Raw genomic sequence first — 17,296 nt, 5'->3', positions numbered from 1 at the left:
TCTTACTCTTCTGAGAGAATGGGATTATGGGTTTTCTCCCATAGTGCTCTCTGGCCCTAAGAGCTTTAAGGGAGGTGTGAATTCACAAAGGTACAAAGTTTACTTTGTGAATCTGGCAAACTTGTGAACTCTGATGAGTAAAGGTGTAAACACAAGCATTGTGCTAATTAGTTCTACTTAGTACCTTGTTTCAGGTTCTGGCCCAAAACATCTTCTTGTAAGATCAGATCAAATCTAATTAGTTAGCAGTTTGTAAAGATTCCAACAATTAGAGATACTAGTTATAGAGATAAAGAAGATGGTAGATAGAGCTTGAGAGAAAAGATAGAAATAGAAAAAGTAGAAATAGAAGAGAGTGTGATAGAGACAGAGTGAGACAGAGAGTGCAAGGAGGGAGAGTGAGAGAGAGAGAGACTGTGTGTGTGTGTGTGTGTGTGTGTGTGTGTGTGTTTGTGTGTGTGTTTTTGTTTGTGTGTGTCTGTTCGTTCCATATCCTGATTCCTCACCCACTAAGGGATTGCCTTGTTTTTCGCATCTTCGAGAAGCTCTCAGAGGTAGGAGGATTTATGAACGATATAGACTATCCTGTGGATGGGGTTAGCCAAATATGTATAGAAGGAAGAATGAGGTCGTTTGTATTTTTTTTTGGGGGGGGAGGTGTGTAATTTTGTGGGAAGTCGTGGTTTCTAGAGATCTGAGAGATATACCTTGTACCAGCAATAGGAGATGGACAAGATGGTGGTTCCTCTGTACTCAACGGGGGAGCAGCTAGGATACAACTGAGATCATAAGAGAGAACCCTCTTCTGTAGATTCTGTTGCGGTAACTCAAACCATCAGAGACTCACTTCCAAAGAAAATAGCTTTTGTTGTTATCCTGAAGAAGCTTCTCTGTTCTTATGTAGAACAAAGACATGGGCCTGGGGCTTAGGAGGACCTATGTTTCCAATTCAACCTCACACAGAGTTGAGTGTTGCTGAGGCAAACCATTTCACCTGCTTGCCTCCATTTCCTCACTGGGTGGTTGTAAGGATCCAACGAGATGGTATATTGGGAAAGGCTGTTGAGGACAGTGGAAAGGATGGAAGAGAGGTGCTTCCTCTCTTTCTTTTTCTCCTTGAGATGACCTCAAGACTGCCTCCAAATCCTCATTGTTAGAGCATTCAAACAATTCCATCCATTGGGGAATCAAGCTGAACCTTATGCATCACCTTGGGTGGAAAGGAGAGGAGTTCTTCACCTTGTTCTGACAATTGACACTCTGACAACTATTCCATCTTTCTCCAAACCATATTTTAAATTCAAAAACAAATTCTTTGCAATCTCAAAATGTATATGGTTTCCGTTTTCTTTTGATTAGAGGAGGTGGACAAGTTTATTTATTGTACCTGTAGATATCCAATGTAGGTGTAAAAAATCCCTTTCTCCTGTAGTTGGGGAGCCAATCTGTCATTTCTTCTTAGAGAGGTCGTGTGCTTCAAAACACTGAAAGGGTTAAGAAAGGTTAGTCCAGGGTAGGCCCACATTGTAGTTAGGACTTTGGCCTTAGGTCTTGTGCATCTGAGAATACAAATAGGAGAGAACTCTTTGGGGAAAGCAGCAGCAGGGATGGGAGCCCATGGACAGTAAGCCTGACAGGTCCATAGGATGTTGTGAAATCAAAGAAAATTGGAATGATTCTCAGAAATTTTGTGCTTTGGGTAGTGTGATAGAAGTTACCCGCCACAGCAAACCAATGAACTTTACAGGTTCTGCTTTCTACTGACAGACACTTTGCCTACAAGGTTCCATCCTCTTGTTTTTCTATTGACATAGAAGGGAGTTTCTCAGTTGCTGCCTTTGGATTCCTTTGAATGATGAGGAGAGAGGAAAGAAGGGATGGAGAAAGGGGGAAACAGGGAAAGGGACCTTTAGGAATGGATCAAACTGGATAAAATGGAAAAAAAAGGATTTTTATCAATTGTGTTGAGGCTGGCTCTACTGTAAAAACACATAGGATGATGAAAGGCAATAGCTGGGCTGTGCCCAGTGAGCTGTCCGGGCTTTCTTGTACTGCTTGCTGCTCCTTTAGCTGGGAAGATGGGGTAGTTATTGGAACCAAAGCTTAGTGTTAATTTGTTGACATTTTCTTCCCTCAGGAATTCCCTCGGCTTCAACATGGGGAAGAAAACTCGGATATTGCCCCACGGTGAGAATCAATTAATCAACAAACATGTAGTCATACTTGTTCTTTTATCAGTCACTATATTAAAGGAGGAAGAGACACCCCAAAATTCATTCTAAGAGGAAAGGCCAAAAGCTCACAAACAAGAATATGCCAGATCCATCTCGAGGATAGAAAAGTAATGTGTCAATGTGTCAAGGCATGATCCTAATGGAACAATCAGGTTAACAGAAGAGGTTAGGAGACAGGGGAACAGGGTGAACTGGTTGCTAGCTCCGTGAGGGAAGAAAAGAAGACCTCTGCGGAAAAAAAAACCAGGTTGAGGAAGGAATTCAAAGATGCCTAACTCGATGGCTCCTATGTGGGCTAAGCAAAGGGAAGAGTGGTGGCTGCCTGAGCCGGCACACCTGGTGGACAGAAAAGGGAATTTCAGAAGAGGGCAGAGAGTGCAGGACAAAGAACAGGTTCTGTTTTGGACACTTGGAGCTTCTGGTGCAGTTGGGCAAATGGGACAAAATGTTCAAGAGATATGATGTGGGAATTTGGGAAGAGAGCTCAAGTGAGAGACTGAAGCAGGTTCAATCCACCTGGGAGTGGTTAAGCTTGATGTGATAACATTGCGACATAGGAGGATGCTTTCAACTTCTTAGGACATGATCAATATTCTGATAGGTAAAAGGAGTATCCACAGTCAGAGGGTAAGGAGTATGAGTGGAATAGGAAGGGATAATATCTTTTTTTTTAAATGATGGAAAGGACTGCTATAGGAATGTACAGGAAGAGGCGAAAAGAGAAGTGAATGGTGTAAATGATCTACCATAAGAAAGAGAGGCTAGAAAAAAGTTTTCTAATAGATTGGAAGAGGGAGAGGAGAAGTTGGTTGAGTGAACCTTATTCTTATTGGTATTGGTTCAAATAGGAGGCACCATAAATACTGAATAGGGACATGGAACTCTATCTTAGCCTGCAGGAAAATAGGAGAGGAATGGAATATGGGAAGGGGAAGATGATAAAAGAACAGGTCATTTTGGGCAAGTCATTGATCAGTAATGAAACACTTTTGAGGAAAGAGAGTGAAAAGAAAGAGAATAAATGGGGGGAAATACAATTACCAATGGTAAATGGAAAAACCACTTTTGAAACCCATTTCTCTGATGAGATATCATTGTTCTCTGGGAAATGATGAGCAGAATGTTTTCAGGGGGGGAAAAAAAACCCTGCAAAGTCTTCCTTGAAGAGGGTGAAATGTGCCATATATGAAGTGACAGCAATGTTCTGGGGTGACCATTTGAAAATGATTTGGTTTTTCCCAGTAGCACAATCATCTACAACTCCTCTGAAGGACTTAGACAAACAAACAAATCCTATCGATTCACAGATTAGGAATAATTATGTGTGAATACAGATAGAAGTATTCTCTATTTCTCTTTTGATCGCTCTACTTTTCACTTAATTTTTCTTGAGGTGTTTATTTTTCATTAAGGTGGGAGATTATGTTTTTATTTACAACTTTGATGGAAAAGTCTGCATAATTTGAAATGTGGTTTCTTAATTGTGGGTAGGAATCCGGGAAAGAAGCTAGAAAGCAAAAATCTTAAAAACAAATGTAAAAGGAAAAAATGTGAATGTAACTAGGGGACAATAGTCAAGAAATTCAATAAAAAGCCAAAAGTATCTTCCATTTTGTACTTTGGAAGTCCTAAGAGTAATTTTGCATTTTAATTAGTAAAACTCAACTGAATGAGAATGTGAGAAATGACAGTGCAGAGTTTAGAAAAGTGAGAAAGGGGGAAGAATGAATGGAGGCCAGAGTCAATCCACATTATCTGCTGTGGGCCAAGCTCCACAGTAAGCACTGGGGGGATGCAATGAATGGCCTAAGCCGGGCTCTGGTCCGGAGGAGCTCCCAGTCTAAGGCGGTGAGCCCCTACAAACAACTGTACAAACAAGAGGGTTACCAGAAAAATAGGAAGGAATGAAGTTGTCTCTTGGGCTTCCTCCAAGTATGTAAGGAGGGAGAGCATATGCAAGAGCACACTGACAAGGGTCCGGTTGTCCTCCAAAGGCCAGGGATCCCTGGGGGTAAATCCTAAACCGTGAGCCGCTCCTATCTTTCCCCCCCAAATCTGCTTGCCGATTCCTTCCCCTTTGTTCATATGGTCCCTTCTTCATTCACAGACTTGGTCCCGGAGGAGCAGAAGAGCTTTTTCCAGAAGGCAAAATCCCTTTTCCGAGGTCCCCCTCACCGTGTTACTCCCTGCTCCTCAAGCAGTGATGAGCAAGTGCTGGATGTGGAGAGCCAGAACGGCATCCTCGCTGCCGCCTCAGCAAGGCAGGAGGAGGAAGTAGCGGGCTCATCCTGGGGGCCAAGTTCAGCTTTGGCGGCTCCTTCTAGTTCGCTGGAAGTTCCCCTGGTTCTGGAGGAACCATTCCTTCCTGGTTTGCCCAGGGTCCTGGAGAAAGTCATGCAGGCCTGGGCTGACAAGAGCCACAGGGACACAAGATCCGAGACATCCTCCTCCGAGATCACCTCGGAATCCTCTTCCAAATGGGACCAAGGGGACGATTCTGAAGCCGAGGAAGAACAAACCCGAGTCATCTCGATCAAAAAGACCTTTGGTGATCCACGCAGCAAGAAAGTGCATCCAGCCCCTCCCACAGAATACACCACGTGCCAGGAAATGCTCTACGAGCCCTCCTTCAATTGGCCCCTAGGCAAAGATGCTCAAGGCCAACAAGAGAGCCCAGCCTCTTCCCCCGCCAAAGGCAGGCAAGGGCTCTGGAAAAGGAGAGGCAAAGTCCAGCCAGCCTTGGATGCCAAGTCCACAACAACTCCCAGGACGGACCCCGAGCAGTCCTCTTCAAGCGCCCAGAGACAAGGCCCAGAGACAAACCGAGGTCGTTTTCGGTCTTTTGGAGACATTTATTCTCTGGAGGACGGTAGGGAGGGCTTGGAGCCTAGACTCCAGTTCCAGCTCTCCCCGTTTCCCCCTCCCCCCCAAAGAGGAGAAATGTGTGAAGGGACCCCTTTCAATCAAAGATTCGCGGTAGCACAGGGGTCCTCCAGACCAACCAAAAAAGTGAAGAAAGCCCCTGGGCTGGACGTGAACGCGTCTGAAGTGGAAACATGTGGGGGCTAAATCCACAGAAGAAGTGGGGACTCCTGGTCTAGCTGGGAGGGGCTGGAGCCTCAGCAGAAGCACAGAGTGTTTTATCTCCCAAACTCTCTGAGAGTCAAGTTGAAGTCTGAGAGCTGGAGGCCTGAGTGAAGCTGGCCTGACTGGATGGCAGCCGGGCCCAGCGGTGCCACTGAGTACCTGAAGACCTGGCCCTGGAAAGCAAAGGCTTAATGACCAAATATTGGGTGTATTACAGGAGAAATTCTTGTTCAGGTATGGGTTTAATAAGTTGGTTTTAAAATCCTTGCCAGAACCAGGAGATCATTATACACTTCGACAACGATATTGTATGAGAGCGTATTTTGATGGAAGTGGATTTCTTTGACAAAGAGACCTGAGTTTCAATTGATAAACTGATGGACAGAAGCAGCTACACCCAAAGACAGAACACTGGGAAATGAATGTGAACTATTTGCATTTTTGTTTTTCTTCCCGGGTTATTTTGTAATGGGCTGAGGCTTGAGTTGATGCACTGAGGTCCCAAGCACATGAGGCTAAATAGTAATTGGACCATACTCTATATAAGCTTGGAGAAAGAATGGCCCCCGCCTACTCTTTGTACAAGTCCTGATGTGTTGTATAGGAAATGACGATTCTGGTGGGTGGAGGCAGGGGAGTAAAAAAGGAAGGGGAGGAGAGCTCAGCCCTCACTTTCTCTGCAAAAAAAGCAAAAAGAAGAAGAGAAACAACCAGGAAGCCAGCTAGCAGAGAAAGTGGGCCTGAGCTCTCCTCCCCTTCCTTTTTCACTCCCCTGCCTCCACCCACCAGAAGTGTCATTTCCTATACAACACATCTCCAAGCTTATAAATTAATAGAGTATGGTCCAATGACTATTTAGCCTCATGTGCTTGGGACCTCAGTGCATCAACTCAAGCCTCAACCCATTACATCATTTCTACCTTCTGAATCCAATTCTCCCTGTGCAACAAGAGAACTGTTCAGTTCTGCAAACATATGTTGTATCTAGGATATACTGCAACATATTTAACATATATAGGACTGCTGGCCATCTAGGGGAGGGGGTGGAGGGAGGGAGGGGAAAAATCGGAACAGAAGTGAGTGCAAGGGATAATGTTGTAAAAAATTATCCTGGCATGGGTTCTGTCAATATAAAATTATTATTAAATAAAATTAAATAAAATAAAAAATAAAAAATAAAATCCTTGCCAATTCAGATTCTGTGATTCTGTAATTCTATAGTCCTTTAAAATTTACAAAATACTTTTCCACGTATAGTGAATAGTGCAATTATTATTGTTCTCATTTTATAGCTGAGGAAATTGAGGCTCAGAGGCACATTGACTTGCCACACAGTAAATAGAGTCAGGATTAGAACATAATTCTTCTTCCTTTCAATCCTTTATACTATACTGCCTTCAAGGAGTCAAGAAGAGACGATCAAACTGCAGGCCAGAAAATATGCAGTGCAGAAGGAGTTGCTACATATCCCAAGGACTCCCCTTAAATCATGACCCTGACTTGACCCTATACCTCAACCTTATCCTCTATCTTGTCCTGGGCCCATTATCCTGACATCACCTCTCTGGAACCTTTCCCAATCCTTTCCTGAAAATTTTCCCAAAACGGGTACAAGCAAGGAGGAAGGATATTCACACAAGTACATTGTTGGTACAGCTGTCGATCGGTACAACCATTTTGGAAAACTATTGGGAATTATGTTTTTTTAAAGTGACTAAAATGTCTATTCCTTTTACACAGAGATTCCATTATTAGCATCTTATCCAGAGAAACTATTGATGTCTCCATATATTGATAAGATGTTTCCATATATACACTGATTGGAGGACAGATAAATAAATTATAGTGAATAAACGGAATGGAACATTAACCAAGTTGTAAGATATGGTGAACATGATGAATATAGAGAAATATGAAAAGATCTATATGAACTGATGCAGGGCCAAGTAAGCAGAGTCAGGAAAGTTATATTATTGTAATCATTTTTCTATATCAACAGAAACAGAAAAACATACACACACACAAAAGCGAATGTTATAAAATTAAAAACAAGCATGCCTTGAAATAAAAAGATGAGGAGTTACCCTGACTTAACCTCTTTGCAAAGATCAAAGAACCACAAGCATTGTACACTGAACATTTTCAGACTTTTTTGATGTACAGTTATCATCACATTTTTTTCTTTTTCATTTTTTCTCCCTTTAAAAAAATACTCTGTTATATGGGATGTCTCTCTGGGAGGGAAACCAAAGTGATGTATTAAAAAACAAACTCACCACATTGATAAAAACAAAAACTTATTAAAAAAAAAAAAAAAGCTCTTCACAACCTCATTCCCTTTCCCACCTATCTTTCCAGGTTTCTTATGCCTTTCTCCTCTCTACAATTTTGTTATACTAGCCTTCTTCCAACTCCTCACATGCAACACTCCCACCTCCATACCTTGGTCCTGACTGTCTCCATGTCTGGTATGCTGTCCCTTTCATTTAAGATTCTTAGATTCTGGCTGGCTTCAAGTCTCAGCTGAAATGCCATTGTCTGCAGGAAGTCTTCTTAGGTCTCTCTAGATACTGATGTCTTCCTTTCTAAGGTTTCTTCCCTTTTACTCTGCTGGTCTCTTATATGTGTCTATTTATATAGAAATTGTCTCCAAAATTAGAATGCAAATTCCTTGAGGAAAGGGATTGATTTTATTTGTCCTTTGTACCCCCAGTAAAGTGTCCAACACATAAGAGGTACTTAATGTTTGATTGCTTGATTATATATGTAGTATTTCTCCCAAAAGAACATAATCTTAATGAGAGAAGGGTTTACTTCATTTCCAAAATAAACTATTTACAAATTGCCTAGCATAGTGCCTAGCACAATAGTAAAAGCTACATAAATGCTAGCTATTATTATAATAATTATGTTGTTATTGTTTTTTATTTCTGATAATTACTACAATAGATGTTTAATAAATGCTTGTTGATTGACAGGATGGAGAGTGGGGGCTTATGAGTTTTGGAAGGTGTGTGTGATGAAGACAGTGGCCTACAGCTTTTAGCACTACTGTCTCCCAAACATCCCAGACCTGTTTTGTACGTCGATCATGCGCTTAGCATAGGAGTAGCCGAAGTTGCTGTTGTGTGGGGGTCCATTGTGAATCTGAGTGTAGGGGAGGGTAAGGGAAGAGAAAGAGAAAGAAATCCTTGAGGCCCAAAGGTTTCTGAGAAGAACACTTCCATTTGCCCCTTCTGCCCAGCCCTTTTCCCTCCCTCCATCAAGGCATTTGAGGGCAGGAGGTCCTTACCATGGTCTCATCGATGGGGTAAGTGGTCTTGTCAGGGAAGATACAGGTGGAGAGGCAAGAGATCACCTTCCGAGTGCCCACCTCATAGGCTGAGTGCAAGACATTGTCGTTGATTTGAATGTTCTTTCTCTGGAGAGGTAAGGGACAGAACATGACTTCCCCACTCAGCCCCAATTATTCACGCTCTTCCTTTCCCCACTAATCCTTCCCCTTCCCTCCAATCCCACTCAATTCCTTTTCAGCTGACTTCCAAAAATCTCTCCCATATGTCTTCTCCTTTCCATTCTCCTTGTCATCACTCTAACAGAAAAGTTTAAGAGGCCAATTATCACATTCAAGAGGAATATTTTAAGTTTTCAAACTTCTGGATCAGGTCTCTTTCCCTATAATCTATTCTTCATAGGCTACTCAAGTGATTCTAAAGTATAGGTCTGGGTCAATACCTTCAATGGCTTCCTTATTTCCTTGAAGACAATTCAAACTTCTGAGCCCGGCCTTTATGAACCCCATAATCTGGTTGTCAGATACCTCTCTAACTTTATCTCTTGCTTCTCCCTTCAAACATCACAAAGTTCTTTTCTAGAAATCTCAACTTCTAATTTGGGGCTCCTAAGTAATATGATTTCAAGCTGGATGGGGCCTTAAAAATAATTTCTTCCCACTCCCATCATGTAAGGCTCTCAGGTCCCAAACAGTGTCCTGCTGGGAAGAGAAACTGGCCAAATCAGAGAAGAGTCCAGGGTTTAAGGAGATACGGGTTTTAGTCCTGTGTATCTCTAAGTTATTGGGAACATCTCCTTTTCCCTCTCTGAGCCTCAGTTTCCTCCTCTATGAAACTAGATGACCTCCAAGGCTCCACCTAGCTCTGAGAGTCTCCATTCTAAGTACCCTCCCCTAGCTCTGACATTCTGTCACTGAACCAAAAGGCTATGAGTCATTTGCAAAATTTCCCTGTACAAATACACGCCAGAACTTGTAGAGATGAATGTGATAGGTTGAGGGACCCACTCTTTAAAGAGAAATGTATTCTGAACTTGTTGGAATCTTTACAGACTGCTAACTCATTAGAGTTGATAGATTATTGGAAAAAAAAAAAGGTAAAGATGATGGATTATTATTTACAAAGTTCAGCTCAAGGCCTTTATAAATGAGGTAGCAAAAAAGTGCTAGGCCAAGAAGTTGAGGACTGAGGTCCAACTCTGTCCCAGGTTTGCTTTGTGACCTTGGACTACTACTCACTTTCTCTGGGTCTGAGATTTTTCTTCAGTAAAATGAGGAGGTTGTGTATGTGCCAAAATGTTTGTGGCAGCCCTATTTGTAGTGGCTAAAAGCTGGAAAATGAATGGATGCCCATCAACTGGAGAATGGTTGGGTAAATTGTAGTATATGAATGTTATGGAATATTATTGTTCTGTAAGGGATGACTAGCAGGATGAATACAGAGAGGACTGGCGAGACTTACATGAACTGATGCTAAGTGAAATGAGCAGGCCCAAGAGATCATTATACACTTCAACAACAATACTGTATGAGGATGTATTCTGATGGAAATGGATATCTTCGATAAAGAGAAGATCTAATTCAATTCCAATTGATCAATAATGGACAGAATCAGCTACACCCAGAGAAAGAACACTGGGAAATGAATGTAAACTGCTTGCATTTTTGTTTTTCTTCCCATGTTATTTTTACCTTCTCAATCCTATTCTTCTAGTGCAACAAGAGAACTGTATGGATCTGCACACATATATTGTATCTAGGATATACTTTAACATGTTTTACATGTATAAGACTGCCTGCCATCTAGGGGAGGGAAAAGTTGGGACAGAAGTAAGTGCAAGGGACAATGTTGTAAAAAATTACCCATGCATATGTTCTGTGAATAAAAAAGCCATAATTAAAAAATAAATAAATAAAAATAAAATGAGGTTGAACAGATCAAGGTTTCTTATAGTGGGGTCTGTGACTTCAGTTAAATGTAGACATAAATATCTACATATAACTGAATACTCACATGTGTGTATAGTATTTCAATAGAATTGGTTTCCTTTGTAATTCTCTGATTTTTATTTTGTGCATTTAAAAACGAAGTAAGAAAACAATTTATACAATGACAACAACATGGTAAAGACTTTAAAAAAACACTTTATATATCCCCTGATAGAGAGGTGAAGGACTCAAGAATACAGATTGAGACATATATACGTGTGTGTGTGTGTGTGTGTGTGTGTGTGTGTGTGTGTGTGTGTTTTGGACATGATCAAAGCAGAAACACATTTTGCCTGATTACTCATGTTTGTAACAGTTTGGGCTTAGTTTTGTTCCCCCCATTCTTGTTCAAGAGAGGATAGGTTGTGATGGGGAAAGAAGGCAAGTTTTTGCTGATTGAAAAAATAAAATATGCAATTAAAAATAACATTATTTTGAAAAGGGAGTCTACAGTTTTACTAGTCTGCCATGAAAAAAAGTTAAAAACCCTTGGATTAAAGAATCTCTGTGGTCCCTTTCCAAACCCTTACATTCTCAATTCTGATTCTATACTGGTATCTCCCCATTTCTACAGAACTTTAATGTTTACAAAGCACATTTCTCACAATGACTTTCTGAAGGAAAGAGTACAAGTGTTATTGTCTCCATTTTAAATACATCTCTATTTTAAACATGGGAATGAGGAAATTCAGAGCGGGGAGGGTCTTCTGCAAGGTTACAAAGCTATCAAGTTGTAATTAAATTTCAGTCCAGGCCAAATTCAAATAGGCCTATGGGAATGTGACTGGGGAAAGGGGGACTGGGCAGGAGTTGGTACCACTGGTACTTAAAAATTATGCTCTTGGCAGAAGCATAACCCAAACTGATGTTCCAAACAATATAATGTTCCAATAAATGCTACTTGAATGGAACTGCAACCTCTTTGTAATCACACACACATACACACACTAATCTCCATATCAATCTTCAATCTCTCACTTGTGCTCTTAGACACACTCTTACTTGGTGAAAGGACATGAAGCTTTAAAAAAGCACACACATACTAACTTTGCAATGAACCCTAAATATTTTTTTTTCCTCCCAGCTTCCAGGAATATAGTTAGTCCTTAGAAAAGGACTAATGCTTGCTATAATGCTGAGGAATGAGTCCTACCACTAGGCAACCTCCCTCCTGGGAAATTCCAGGATAGCATCTCAGCAAATTGGGAGAGAAGGAGAAAGAAATGTCTTAAAGGAAGAAGAAATCACCATGTTGGGTCTTTCCCCTTTAAGCTGCAAAGGCATAATCCTTTCTTACCCAGAAGTTCAGGTTATACTTGATGTTCCGGAAGAGGCCACCCACCATGGCTGCCAAATGGATGACATATGTAGGTTGATGTTTCTCAAACAGGGCTCGGGTCTGGGCTGTGTCCCTGGCAGAGGGAGAGGCAAACCATATTCTGACTCAAGACATTTATATTATGTGTCTACTACATGCAGAACAGAGGGAGCTATGAATCATATAGTAAAAAATGTGCATGCACATTAATTTAGCTGTTAACATTCTAAATGTGGGGCTCTTGGGCAATGATCAAGGAGAAGACATACTATTCCTTAAGGATCTGAACTAAAATATATTAATCCTAATGATTTTTCTATAAACAAATCTAGAAAACAGAAGAAAATTGTAGCTTAATGGAAAGATGGCTTAGATTGACACTGGCTGTGCAACTCAACTAGTCACTTAACTTGTTTCCCCGTCTATAAAATGAGTAATTTGGAGCCAGTGGCCTCTCAGGTCTCCTCTAGAAGTAAATCTAGGATCTTAAGAAAAGTGTAGGGAGAGCTGGTCTTATCATGTGCCCCAAAGCAACAAATATCATTTTATAATCTTGTTGATAAGAATTTGCAAAGGGAGCAACATTAAAATAATTATAAACTTATGCTCTAAGATTGGTGGCAGACACCAGACAGTTCCAATGATCTTGTGATGAAGAGAGCCATCTATACCCAGAAAGAGGAGGGTGAGAACCAAGTGTAGATCACAATATAACATTCTCACTCTTTTTTTTGTTGTTCACTTGCCTTTTGTTTTCTTACTCATTTCCTTTCCTTTTTGATCTGACTTTTCTTATGCAGTAAGATAATTATATAAATGTTTACCTATATTGGATTTTAACATGTATAACATATACTGGATTGCTTGCCATCTAAAGGAGGGAGTGGGGTGAAGGAAGGGAAAATTTGGAACACAAGACTATGCAAAGGTCAATGTGAAAAATTATCCATGCATATGTTTTGAAAATAAAAAAGCTTTCCAAAAAAAAATAATAATAAGATTGGCGGTAGAATACAAAGAGAAATTCTGAAAAGAATCTGAAAAGATAGTCCAAAAAATAAATTCAATACACTTTGTTACTCAGTGACTTTAATGAAAAGGTGAGAATAGGTAAGGATGGTAAAAAGAGGGAATCCAGAAAAAGGAACAAAAGACAAAAAGACTTAACAGATTGATAGGAACAATGTTTACATATCCCAAACCTTTTTTCAAGGGAAAAAATCAGGGAGGCTCTGAATATGACAAAGCAGCTAGGTGGCACAGTGGATTAAGAGTGGGAAGGAGGGGAAAAATTGGAACAAAAGGTTTGGCAATTGTCAATGCTGTAAAATTACCCATGCATATAACTTGTAAATAAAAAGCTATTTAAAAAGATACTTGGGAAGAAACTGGGCATCAACCCACACTTAACACCGTACACCAAGATAAGGTCAAAATGGGTTCATGACCTAGGCATAAAGAATGAGATTATAAATAAATTAGAAGAACACAGGATAGTTTACTTCTCAGACCTGTGGAAGAGGAAGGAATTTATGACCAAAGAAGAACTAGAGATCACTATTGACCACAAAATAGAAAATTTTGATTATATCAAATTGAAAAGTTTTTGTACAAACAAAACTAATGCAGACAAAATTAGAAGGGAAGCAATAAACTGGGAAAACATTTTTACAGTCGATGGTTCTGATAAAGGCCTCATTTCCAAATTATATAGAGAATTGACTGTTATAAGAAATTAAGCCATTCTCCAATTGATAAATGGTTAAAGGATATGAACACACAATTCTCAGATGAAGAAATTGAAACTATTTCTAGCCATATGAAAAGATGCTCCAAATCATTATTAATCAGAGAAATGCAAATTAAGACAACTTTGAGATATCATTACACACCTGTCAGATTGGCTAGAATGACAGGGAAAGATAATGACGAATATTAGAGGGGATGTGGGAAAACAGGGACACTGATGCATTGTTGGTGGAACTGTGAACACATCCAGTCATTCTGGAGAGCAATTTGGAACTATGCTCAAAAAGTTATCAAACTGTGATACCCTTTGATCCAGCAGTGTTTCTACTGGGCTTATACCCCAAAGAGACACTAAAGAAGGGGAAGGGATCTGTATGTGCACGAATGTTTGTAGCCCTCTTTGTAGTGGCCAGAAACTGGAAACTGAGTGGATGCCCATCAATTGGAGAATGGCTGAATAAATTGTGGTATATGAATATTATGGAATATTATTGTTCGGTAAGAAATGACCAGCAGGATGATTTCAGAAAGGCCTGGAGAGACTTACACGAACTGATGCTGAGTGAAATGAGCAGGGCCAGGAGATCATTATATACTTCAACAACAATACCATATGATGATCAATTCTGATGGACCTGGCCATCTTCAGCAATGAGATGAACTAAATCAATTCCAATGGAGCAGGAATGAATTGAACCAGCTATATCCAGAAAAAGAACTCTGGGACATGACAAAGCACCCTTACATAGAATTCCCAATCCCTCTATTTTTGTTCACCTGCATTTTTGATTTTCTTCACAGGGTAATTGTACAATATTTCAGAATCCGATTCTTTTTATACAGCAAAATGACGGTTTGGTGATGTACGCTTATTTTGTATTTAATTTATACTTTAATATATTTAACATGCCATCTAGGGGAGGGGGTGGGGGGAAGGAGAAAAATTGGAACAAAAGGTTTGGCAATTGTCAATGCTGTAAAATTACCCACGCATATAACTTGTAAATAAAAAGCTATTAAAAAAAAAAAAAAAAAGAGTGCCATACTTGGCATGAGGAGGGCCCGAATTAAAATCTCACTTCAGACATTTATTTAATTTGTGACTCTAGACAAATCATTTCACCTGCCTTGGACTTAGTTTCCTCTTCTTTAAAATGGGAATAATAGCACTTACAGGATTGTTGTAAGGATCAAATAAGATTATATATAAAAAGAGATATAGGGATATATGGCTATATAAATGCTATCTAATTTTTTAAATTAAATTTTAGCCCTTATTTGTAATTGGAAAAAAGGCAACCAAAAGAACACCAACTCCACATGCTATCAAAGCCATATGCTATAATGCCAGCAATGCTTTTTATATTATCTTGCCTCAAGCTCTATATTTTTGTTAATATTGTATAAGGATGCTGCTACATTAAAAAAAATTTTTTTTAAGTCGCAAATACCAGCCTTGGTATGTTCCAATAATACCTGAATCTAAATGCTGACACTACTTATTAGAAAAACAGATACTTGCAAACATAACTATGAGGATAAACCAAAACCTTTACTCCTTTAATACCGTGGTTTCCTGTATCACCTCCCATCCCTATCTAGGTCAGAGTCCATAGGAAAAGTTGTAATTCCCTAGAATAAAGGGTCTATTGTTCTCCCATAGGAAGCAAGCTTTAAGGTCATTTTAATTGGATTTGGTCAAGCTAGTTAATACTGTCTATTTCTTCTTGCAGCTCTCTTAGTTTCTCTTTTAAGAATTTAGATGCTACCCCACTTGGTGCATATATGTTTAATATAGATAGTGCTTCATTATCCATGCTACCCTTTAGCAAGATATAGTGTCCTTCCTTATCTCTTTTAATTAGGTCAATTTTTGCTTTAGCTTGATCTGAGATCAGGATGGCTACCCCTGCTTTTTTGACTTCACCTGAAGCATAGTAGATTTTGCTCCAACCTTTTACCTTTAACCTGCATGTATCTCCCCGCTTCAGGTGTGTTTCCTGTAAACAACATATTGTAGGATTCTGGCTTTTAATCCATTCTGCTAACCGCTTCCTCTTTATGGGGGAATTTACCCCGTTCACATGCATGGTTAAAATGACCAATTCTGTATTACTTGCCATCTTGTTAACCCCTGTTTATGCTTTTCTCCCTTCTTTCCCCCTTCCCCCCCTTCCCAGTATTAAGCTTGTGAGCACCCCTTGCTTCTCACAGCCCTCCCTTTTTAGTATCCCTCCCCCCGCCTTAGAGTTCCTCCCCCTATCTTACCCCTTTCCCTCCCAGTTCCCGTATTCCCTTCCGCTTAGCTTATTCCTTCCCTTTTCACTTTTCCCTTCTCACTTTTCAATGAGGTGGGAGAAGTTTCACCATAGATTGAATATGTCTTAAGATTTTTCACTTAAAGCCAATTCTGAAGGCAGTAAGATACCCACTATATTCATCCCCCTCCATTCTTTCTCTCAGATATAATAGGTTTCCTATGCCTCTTCATGAGATGTACTACCCCCACTTTACCCTTTTTCTGATACAATGTCCTTTCCACATCAATTTCTAGAACAAGGTATACATGTATTCTTTATACATCTATATAGTCAAAATATAGTTCCCAAAATTAATCTTTACCTTTTTAGATTTCTCTTGAGTTCTATATTTGTAGATCAAACTTTTTGTTAAGTTCTGGTTTTTTCATCAGAAATAGATGAAATTCGCTTACTTCGTTGAATGTCCATCTTCTTCCCTGGAAAAAGATGCTCATTCTCGCTGGGTAAGTTATTTTTGGTTGCATACCAAGTTCCTTAGCCTTTCGGAATATCATATTCCAGGCCCTTCGATCTTTTAATGTGGATGCTGCCAGATCCTGGGTGATCCTTATTGTGGCTCCTTGATATTTGAATTGGGTTTTTCTAGCCGCTTGCAATATTTTTTCCTTCATCTGAGGGTTCTGGCATTTGGCCACTATATTCCTTGGTGTTTTGATTTTAGGATCCCTTTCAGTGGGTGATCGATGAATCCTTTCAATGTTTATTTTTTCCTCTGTTCCTATGACTTCTGGGCAGTTCTCTTTGATAATTTCCTGGAAAATAGTGTCCAGGCTCTTTTTTTTTATCATGTTTTTCTGGAAGTCCAATGATTCTCAGATTGTCTCTCCTGGATCTGTTTTCTAGGTCTGTTGTCTTCCCCAGAAGGTATTTCACATTTTTCTCCATTGTTTGATTTTTTTGGATTTGCTTGACTGATTCTTCTTGTCTCCTCGAGTCATTCAATTCCACTTGTTCAAGTCTGATTTTCAGTGAAGTATTCTCTTCACTCACTTTTTAAAAATCTTTTTCTAATTGTCCAATTGAGTTCTTTTGTTCTGTGGAATTTTTTTCCATTTCGCCAATTTTGTTTTCCAGTTCACCAATCCTATTTTTCAAGGATTTTACTTCTTTATCCACTCTCTCTTTAACTTTCTCCAGGCTCTTTTGCCAAGCCTCCCTCTCCTTTTCCCAAGCTTCTCTCTCCTTTTGCCAAGCCTCACTCTACTTTCCCCATTTTTCTTCTAGCTCCCTTGTGAGAGCCTTTTTAATCACTTCTATGAGGTTCATCTGTGCTGAGGAACAGATGATCTCTTCCTTTGGGGATTCA

General features: G+C 39.9%; 1 protein-coding gene and 1 long non-coding RNA gene across 2 annotated transcripts in view; one reads left to right on the top strand and one right to left on the bottom strand.

Annotated features, from left to right (window-relative positions):
• Positions 1-436: 436 nt before the first annotated feature.
• LOC127544566 (uncharacterized) lies at positions 437-4,358 on the top strand. The gene is made up of 3 exons (XR_007949474.1): positions 437-554; positions 2,138-2,187; positions 4,342-4,358. It is a non-coding gene; the product is annotated as an uncharacterized LOC127544566 (long non-coding RNA).
• A 2,914-nt stretch (positions 4,359-7,272) lies between these two features.
• Positions 7,273-17,296, bottom strand: part of LOC127547924 (GDP-L-fucose synthase-like) — a 34,536-nt gene continuing 24,512 nt past the window's right edge. The window contains 3 exon segments of the mRNA XM_051975044.1: positions 7,273-8,468; positions 8,614-8,742; positions 11,900-12,014. Coding sequence (XP_051831004.1) covers positions 8,370-8,468; positions 8,614-8,742; positions 11,900-12,014 — 343 coding nt within the window. The 3' untranslated portion in view covers positions 7,273-8,369.

This window comes from Antechinus flavipes, chromosome 1 (assembly GCF_016432865.1).
Source record: "Antechinus flavipes isolate AdamAnt ecotype Samford, QLD, Australia chromosome 1, AdamAnt_v2, whole genome shotgun sequence".
Classification (NCBI taxonomy): domain Eukaryota; kingdom Metazoa; phylum Chordata; class Mammalia; order Dasyuromorphia; family Dasyuridae; genus Antechinus; species Antechinus flavipes.
This window is presented reverse-complemented; position numbering and strand designations above follow the sequence as displayed.